Source organism: Eimeria acervulina, genomic scaffold, assembly GCF_000499425.1.
Source record: "Eimeria acervulina Houghton genomic scaffold, Eah_scaff1047, whole genome shotgun sequence".
NCBI lineage: Eukaryota > Apicomplexa > Conoidasida > Eucoccidiorida > Eimeriidae > Eimeria > Eimeria acervulina.
This window is the reverse complement of record NW_013549458.1, coordinates 1-9,230: the sequence shown is the minus strand read 5'-3', so window position 1 is coordinate 9,230 and position 9,230 is coordinate 1. Positions and strand designations below refer to the sequence as shown.

The 9,230-nt window shown below is 37.5% G+C and overlaps 1 protein-coding gene across 1 annotated transcript; it reads right to left on the bottom strand.

The window, feature by feature from the left end:
• Window positions 1-6,324: 6,324 nt before the first annotated feature.
• EAH_00054570 (hypothetical protein, conserved) lies at window positions 6,325-8,537 on the bottom strand (the record flags this gene model as incomplete). Its single annotated transcript, XM_013393933.1, has 2 exons — window positions 6,325-6,952; window positions 7,324-8,537. 2 exons carry the CDS (start codon window positions 8,535-8,537, stop codon window positions 6,325-6,327), a joined length of 1,842 nt encoding a protein of 613 aa, XP_013249387.1.
• Window positions 8,538-9,230: the final 693 nt, after the last annotated feature.

Below are 9,230 nucleotides of genomic sequence, written 5' to 3'. Positions count from 1 at the left end.
TGCTGCTACAGTAGATACAGCAGCAGCAGCACGGCTTGCACACATCCCGCAGCAAACGCTTCAGCGCTTCTCCTTTGAGGCCCTCTGCACTTCAATAGAAGCAAACTATCGGGTGGGTTTACTGTAGCAACAGCAATAACAATCGTAGCAGCAGCAACAACAACAGCAGCAGCAGCTGCTTCTGCTGCTGAAAGAGGACAACAAACCCTTTCTTCTGGTGTATGCAGAGGCCCTTTTAAAGAATTCATCAGCAGCAAAAACAAAAAAAAACAAAAACCAAGACGCAACACTTATCACACATGCATGCATGCATGCATGCATGCATGCATGCTTATTGCTAAGTAAAGCGATGATATTATTGCAACATAAACGGAGAATTAAGAATATTTTATTGGGGTGTATGTTCACCTTCAGGTTTATAAAGGCGGTGCTGCTGCTGCAGCAGAAGAATTTCAAGCAGCAGTGCAGCATATAACGAGAAGAAACCAGGAGACACAACTTAATCTTCTTGAACAAGTTTGTTTATTTTCTTTGTTTGTTTGTTTGTTCATTTGTTTTATTTCGTTTGATGCTGCTGTTTGTTTGCTTGTTTTTTTTATGTTTGCTGCTCGTGTCTGTTTCTTTTCATCTCTTTGCTGCTGCTGTGTTTGTTTGTTTCTTGTTTGCTTCTTTTGTTTGCTGCTGTAGTTCGTTTGTTTGTTTGCTGCTGCATCATCAGCAGCGGCAGAAATAAATAAAAAGAAAAACTTTCTCCTGTCTTCTGTTGCATGCTTGCATGCATATCTTTCGCGAGGTGTACATACACCTGAATAATACATCTAAAAATATTTTTTTTTGTATTTTCTTCTCAGGCGATGGTTGAGGCTCTTCGCAATAACATAAGCCAGCTGAGGTGAGTTTAAACAGAGTATTTTTTTTTAATAGCAGCAAGCAAAACAAAAAAATTATTTTTTTTACTTTTATTCTTCGTGTGTTGCATCTTCTTATTCTTCTTTTTTGTTATTTTCAAGCCCGGAGGCCCTCTTCTTTTATTTTAATTAGAGTTAAAATGTTTTTAGTTTTAATTCTTTTAAACAATTATTTGTTATTCTCTCAAAGAGAGAACTCGCAACAGAAGCAGAAATACTTCAGATGTACATACACCTAAATATTTCTGTGCTGCAGAGGGTTTTCTTCTTTCTTTTTTTTTAAATAAATTAATACTTTTTAAATACTCCTTTTTGTTTTTTCAGACAAATAGGACGACCTTGAAGGCCCTTACTTTGGGGTGTATGGGGAGCTGTAATTTATTTTTTATCAACCTTCTGGTGTACGCTGTATTGTAGCTTGCGTTTTCATAATAATAATAATAATAATAATAATTTCTATTATTATTATTAATATTAATAATAATAATAATCCTATTATTATTATTAATATTAATATTAATAATAATAATACAAACAAGTGCAGGAGACAAGAGCGAGAATACACTTCGTTGCATTTTCTGTCTGTCTCTGCATTTGTTTATTTTTTTGTTGTTTTATGTTTTATATGCTGTTTGTTTGAATGCTTGTTTTTGTGTTTAAACGTTTTTATTGTTTTCTTCAGCTTTTGTTTGATTGCTTGTTTGTCTGTTGGGACTGTTGGGATATGTAGATTGTTTTAAGAGATTAGTTTGCTGCTTGTCTCTCTTCTTGTCTATTCTTTTTCTATTTTTACATTATATGTTTGCTTGCCCTCCATCATCGTTTGTCTTTTTGTTTTTTTTTGTTTTTCTTTGGTTTTACTCCGTTTATTTGATTGTTTACTTTGCTTTCACTTGCTATTTATTGTTTGTTAGGGTGCGTGCACTCCTTATTTGCTTTTCTTTCTTCGTTTATTACATCTCTTTTTATGTATACATAGATATATGTACATATATATATTATATGCAATATATTTAAATTCTTAAAATCATTTTACTTAAGACTAACGAAGGACAGAAGAAAGGGTTTTCTTCTTTTTTTTCTGCATTTCTTATGTGGTGTCTACGCAAAAAAACAAAAATATTTGTTTAATAATACTAATTTAGAGTTTATTTGAGTTTGTTAAGTCATTTGGAGACACAAATAAACGAAATATTTGTACTCCTCAGGTGTATATACACCTAACTGTAACAAACACAAACAAATACAACACTCGCCTGCAAATAATTTTTTAAAAACTAAATTTGCGGTGTATATACACCTGAATTAAAGATCTTTTTATTCTCTTCTGTGACATAGTAAACGTAGAACGCTGTTAAACCCAATTAAAACCCTAGGGTTTAGGGTTTAGGGTTTAGGGTTTAGGTTCCAGGCCCTGAGGGTTTGGGGTTCAGGTATGAGGGTTTAGCGACGAATATTTCAAGCACAGGTTTTAGGGTTTAGGGTTTAGACCCCATAATTTAGGGTTTAGGGTTTAGGGTTTAGCAGCAGGACACAGAAAAGAAGACCCCCGGTTTGTCTTTATTGCCTCCTAAACCCTAAACCCTAAACCCTAAACCCTAAACCCTAAGCCCTCAACCCTCAATAACAAGCAAAAAAGACATCAAACAAACAAATCCATTACAGACAGACAAAAGCAACAAAAGAATTAAAGAAAGAAGCAGCAAGCAAAAAACATCAAAGAAAAACACAGCAGGGCTTATACGGGTGTTATATAAAGCTGAGGCACACAAACAAATAAACAAATAAACAAATAAACAAATAAACAAAGAAAGAAAAAAACAAACAAATAAACATAACTAAATAAATAAACACATGCATGAATACATATCTAGATAGGAGCGTATTATATATTTAGAAATATGTTGATACAAATAATCTGCATATATATAAAGACATGTATATATATATATATATATATATATGTCTTTATATATATATATATATATATATATATTTGTAGTATAGGAAGAATATTTACGAATCTGCAGACTTCGTTTGGATATCAAGAAAAAAAGATGCAAACATTTTGAGTGTATATTCACAGCGTTTTAATATTTATTTTATTTTATTTATTTTATTTGTTTTAATATTTATATATTTGTTTTAATTTTTTTTTCATTTCAATTTGCTTTATTTGTTTCAATTTTTTAAATTTGTTTGAATATGCCTTATTTGTCTTGGTTTGTTTTATTTATTTTAATTTGTTTTTCTAATTTTAATTTTTTTAATTTTAATTTGTTTTACTTATTTCAATTTGTTTTATTTTGTTTTATTTGGTTGATTGTTTTTATAGATATTAAAATTTTTTTTTGCAGATACGCCGGTTTTCTTTCTAAGAACAATTTCTTATTATTTTTTATTTGATTTATTTTTATTTGTTTAATTTTAATTTTTAAATTTTACTGAATTGAATTTTTTGTTTTATTTCGATGTATAAACAGCGAAGAGAGAAGCAGCAGGGGCGGCGTCGGCCTCTGTGTCAAGGGGTCCCTAAGAAATTATTGAAGATAAACTCAATAAGCATCTCGAATAAACAATTTTAATGTTGAAATGAATTAAAATTAAATGAAAATAATTTTAAAAACCCTTTAAATAATATTTTTTCAAGTATTTCAAGCTGCATTCACTGAGGTGTATATACACCCGCCAGCACATACACTCCAAAGTCAGACAAATATACACATACATATACATATACATATAAATATACATATATGCACTTCTTTTTTCCTGTAGAAACCCTAAATATTTAATTTATGAAGTTGCATTCTGCATCCTCGTGCAGATATTTAAAAGAAGCTCTATTACAGCCAACTGAATGTCTTAGTAAGCAAATGTTTTCATAGAAAGGATTCATACACACAGAATAAATAAAGGCAATAACAAGTAGAACATAAACAGAGGCAGCTGCACATACACCTCAAAAACAAAACTCTGACGATGCGTCGGCTCCTAGCGAAAGCAGTAGCAGCAGCAACAGCAGCAGCAGCAGCAACAACAGCAACTGCTGCTGCTGCTGCTGCTGCTACTGCTGCTGTTGCTGTTGCCACCCCATAGATATTACAAGTGCATCAAACCCTATTGTAACAACCGAAGCATTCACTGATTTACGAAGAGGTGTACAGACACCCGTAGGCCTCAGCGCTGCTTTTGCTTGGGAGCTGCTGAAGGCATACCGACATCTTTCTTCTCTTTCTTCTCTGCATGCAGCAGCACAAAATAATACTTTTCAAGAAGCTGCTAAAGGCAGCATCAAAGGGAGTGAAGCACCCGCAAAACGGGTCTCTTCAAACGAAGCAGCAGCAGCAGCCGCTGCAGCTGCTGCTGCTACAGCAAAAACGTCTAACAAATCAAACATTTCTGCAGCAGAGACGGAAGCAGCAGTAGCAGAAAAAGTAGCAGCAGTTGCTGCTGGAGCAGCCACGCCTAACAAACCCAACATTCTAGCAGCAGAAGCAGCAGCAGCTGCTGCTGCAGCAACGTCTGACAAACCGAACATCCTTGCAGCAGCAACAGAACCAGCAGAAGCAGGAGAAGCTGCAGCAACAATCACTAGCAAACAAAACATTCTAGCAGCAGCAGCAGCAGCAGAAGCGGCAGAAGCAGCGGCAGCTGCAGCAGCAACGTATAAAAAACCGAGCATTCTAGCAGCAGCAGAAGCAGCAGCAGCAACTGCTGCTGCTGCAGTAGTACCGTCTGCTAAACCGAGCTTTCTAGCAGCAGCAGCAACAGCAGCAGCAGAAGCAGCAACAGCAGCAGCAGAAGCAGCAACTGCTGCTGCAAAAGTACCACCGTCTACTAAACCGAGCATTCTAGTAGCAGCAGAAGCAGCAGCAGCTGCTGCTGCCCCAGCAGTAGCACCGTCTGCTAAATCGAGCATTCTAGCAGCAGTAGCAGAAGCAGCAGCAGCACAAGCAGCAGCAGCACAAGCAGCAGCAGCAAAAGCAGTAGCAGCAATATCTCTTGAGCTGTTGCTGCTGGCATCAGTAGCCAGCCCTCAGCGAAGCGAAGCAGAAGAAGTTAAAAAGATAGAAATGTATATAGATAAAGTGCTGTTGACGGGCATATTAACTGAAGAGCAGCAGCTGAGAGCTATAGACAACTTAAAGAAGGAATTGAAGATAGTAGAAGAAGCAGTAATAGCAGTGAATAGACAAAAGGATATACCTCAAATAAAACCTTTAAAAAGAAAAGTTTATAAAAGGCTAATTGCTGCACGCAGCAAACAAAAAGAATTACAAAAGAAATTAACAGAAGCACTGGAGACAGTCAACGCCTTTCTTATATATTTCAACGGAAGGAAAGCTGCCTATACACCGCAAAAACAAACAATAAAAAGAAAACAACAACAAACACTGGCGAAAATTCAAACAACTATTAATATACTACAAAAAAAGAAAATATTTCTTCGCAGGTGTATAGACACCCTGCAAAGCGAAGACTAAAACTCAACTCCAATACATCTTTATCTATCATTTTTGTCTTTGTTTCTTTTATTTAACCTTCCTTCTTCTTTTCCTTAGGCTTGTTTAAATGCATACTTCTCTCGCCAAAACAAATGCCTTATCGACATCCCTTTATAAAAATAATAATTTAAAAAGTAATGGCAGTGGCATCCATACATAATAATAATAATAATAATAATAATAATAAGAATAACAATAATACTATAATGATAATAATAATACTATTATAAGAATAATGATAATACAATATTAATAATAATAATAATTATGACAGTACAAGCGAAATAATAAAAGAAGAGATGAAAGTAATAATAAGCATAGAAAGAAAGCAAAAAGATAAGCGCTTTCTGCGCTTATCTTTTTAAATATATGTCTTTTCTTGCTTTTCTTTATCTGCACGCTGGCTGTAATTAATAATACACCGATAAACCTACAGGTATTTATGTGTAGTGCATGCGGTGCTAATTAAAAACAAAACAACAAAACTTCGTTTATCTACAACATTAATAAAACAAATAATAAGGAGTAAAACAGAAACAATCTCATTAAAACAAATAATAAAAAATAAAGCAAGAAGAGGGCAAGCAACAAATCATATCTATCTATATATACTTGTTTAACATGCATCCACGTACATATATATCCATTTATTTTTTGACTATCTATCTATCTACCCTTAAATATATATGTGTATATATATTATTTATTAGTTTATTTACTCGGTATTCAATTAATTAATTTATTTGTCGCTCTCTCTATATACCGGTCTCGATTATAAATAATTTTTTTTAATTATGTGCCGATCCGCCAAACTATGCATCTACATTGAATTAATAAATCAACAAATAAAATCAATTAATTACTTAACAAAATTAATTAATTAATTTTATTTTTTTAAAGTTTAAAAATCAAATTTGTTTGCTGCGCTGGCCGGGGCGGCCGACGCCGGTGAAGTCCCAAATGCCTTCTGCTGTCTGTGCTGCCTCAGACTTATTCTCTCCTGCTGCTGCTGCTGCTGCTGCTGCTGCTGCATGCGTAGAGGTATTTGCATGCATAGGTTCATCTGCATGCACAGAGCTATCTGCATGCATAGATTCATCTGCATGCGTGGATTCATCCGCATGCAGTGGGGCTTTCTCCGTTTGCATGCACTGCGTTTCTGTTTTGATGTTTTTTGTTTGCTGCGGCGGTCGTTTGCTGCCGACGGGGACTCTGTTATATTTACGCATTAAAATGCGTTGAAGTTTTGCTTCAAGTTGCATCGAAGATTGATGGTTTGCTTCTGCTTGTGCCGCCGCTGCTGTTGCTGCTGCTGCTGCATGCGAAGCCTTTGAGGTGTCTCTTGAGGTCCTCTTTGCATGCGGCCCTGCAGCAAAAGCCCCAACCTCTGAATCAACAACACTCTTCTGCAAATGCAGAAAACGCTCGTTTGTCTCCCGCTGCAGCATACGGAGAGTTAGAAATGCTTTAAGAACTGATTGAAGGCCCCCGGCCCTCCACGGGGCGAAGTATGCGTCATGCCACTTATAATATAACCTGAAAGAAAAGAAGTAAATAAAAAGAATAAAAATAAATAATTAAATAAATATGCAACTAACATACACTCACAGATACAAAGCAAACTGCTAAACAAATATAGTTAAAAAATAAGACACACAAAATAAATAACAAACAAAACAAACGGAACAAACAAAGCGAAAATACTAAAGAAAACAAATCAGACTAACAACGCGTTCATCAGCAACAACAAGAAAACCGATTGCATGCAGTATGCAGATCCTCTGAAGCATTAACGCCACAGTACATGACCAGATACAGCAGAGACGTGTTTAGGGTTTAGGGTTTAGGGTTTGTAAGAGCGTTTGCGTGGGGTGTATAGACAGGTGGAACAGCATGCGGTGGCTGACTTGCGCGTCATTCTTCTGAAAAGAGAACGCGGACGAAGAATATCTTCAACTATATCCGGGTCTAGATCTTTAATATCAACCCCAACCTCTTTTAAATATTCTTTTCTTTTTGCACGCAGCCTTCGTGTACATACAACACCAGCATACTCCAATATCTGCTGCTTCCTGCTGTCCCACTGCTGCTGCCGCTGCTGCTGCTGCTGCAGGAAGTGTATATACACCTCCTCTAACTCATCCCAAGACGCCCCGTACACCCCAGCATACTTCCATAGCTCTTCTAGCCGAAGGCGATTGAGTCGAAGCTGAAGTTTATTCACACGCGAAGCACAGCTCAACACCTCCTCCTCCTCCTCCTTCTCAGCAGCAGCAGCAGGAGCAGCAGCAGATGTTGCTTGCTCTGCCTTCTCTTCAGAGTCGGATGCTGAGGAGACGCTGCAAGTGAACGGCTGGAGGCGGTGATTGTGCAGCAAAGGGTTAGGCCAAAGAACGTTGGGCTCGGGATACTGCAGCCACTTCTCCTCCTCCCCTGCATGCAGCTCTAAACCCGATTCAGAACACCAGCGAGAAGCCTCAGTATACACCCCATTGCCGTTGCCTGCTGCTCCTGTTGCTCCTGTTCCTGATTCTGCTGCTGCTTTTGCTGTTGCTCCTGCTGCTGCTGCGGGGTTGCCGTTTTTTCTGTTGAGCAAAGTGTTAACTACTGCTTTGATCTGGCCTGGGGTTAAATCCTCGGGGTCGACGGTAAAGGGGAAAGGATGAGGGTTTGTGAAGACAAACTCCTGGAGGGCCGGGGGGCAGTCGCTGAGGTCGCCAGCAGAAATATAATCGAAGTCTGCATCTTCTCCTTCTTGTTTTTCTTCTTTTGATTCTGTGTCTGTACGCCGTTCTGCTCGGTGCTGATCATCTGCATCAGCGCTTGAAGTCTCCTCTTCTAGGATATCTGTCAGTGCTTCATCTGCAGGGCTTTGGGTTCTCTTTTCCTTATCAGCCAGTGAGGAGGAGTGGCGGTGCGGTGATTCTGCATTTGAGAACCCCCGAGTAGAGAGATGTAAGCAGAGAGGGAAGAGAAGGTGTTGTTGCTGCGGCCTCGAGAGATTGCATTGGGGTGGATTGGGAAGAAATGAATTATAAGGAACATTCAGGATGCAAGGGCGGAGTAACTGAACGCGGAATCTCTCCACACTGTGACGAAAGCAAAGGAGTGGAAGCGCCATGACGGTCATCTGAGGTGTACGTACACCCGAAGTTGAATTGATGATTAACAACAACACTCAGAAACCTGCATGTTTCCCTGAACATTCTCTTATATATATATATATATTTCTTAAACCCTAAAAACAAATAAATCCATAAGCCTTAAACCATAAACGCCAAACCCTAAACACTATACCCTAAACCCCATTTATGTCGCTTTTCCTCTTCATCGAAACAGCAATCATGAATTGAAACTTGCAAGGGGTTGGCTTACACCATCTCAGGAGACTGAGCCCCCTACGCCACCGAAAAATATACTTCTTTGAACTTAAAAAAATAAAATAATTACTTCTTTTCAATTTCAAATACAAAATTTTCAATAAAATATGGCAATACACCGCTACACAGCTGCATGCATGCGGCTTATGATGGTCGGCTGCTGGTCGAGCCCCGCGGTTCTGCAGAATGTAGGTGTGAATGTGTCGATAGAAAAGTGAATTAAATCCCCTTTAAAAATAAAAATAAATCTATTTATGTTTAATTTTAAATTAATCTGATATGCTCCTGTTGGTTTTGGACTACCAATCTATAATACGCATGAAGTTGTATTGTCCTGTCCTCTGTAAAAGAAGAGTACTGACGACATGCACACTCATTCCTTTATTACCTTTAGCATATTCATTTATATTAATTGAGGAGTTCATTTATATATA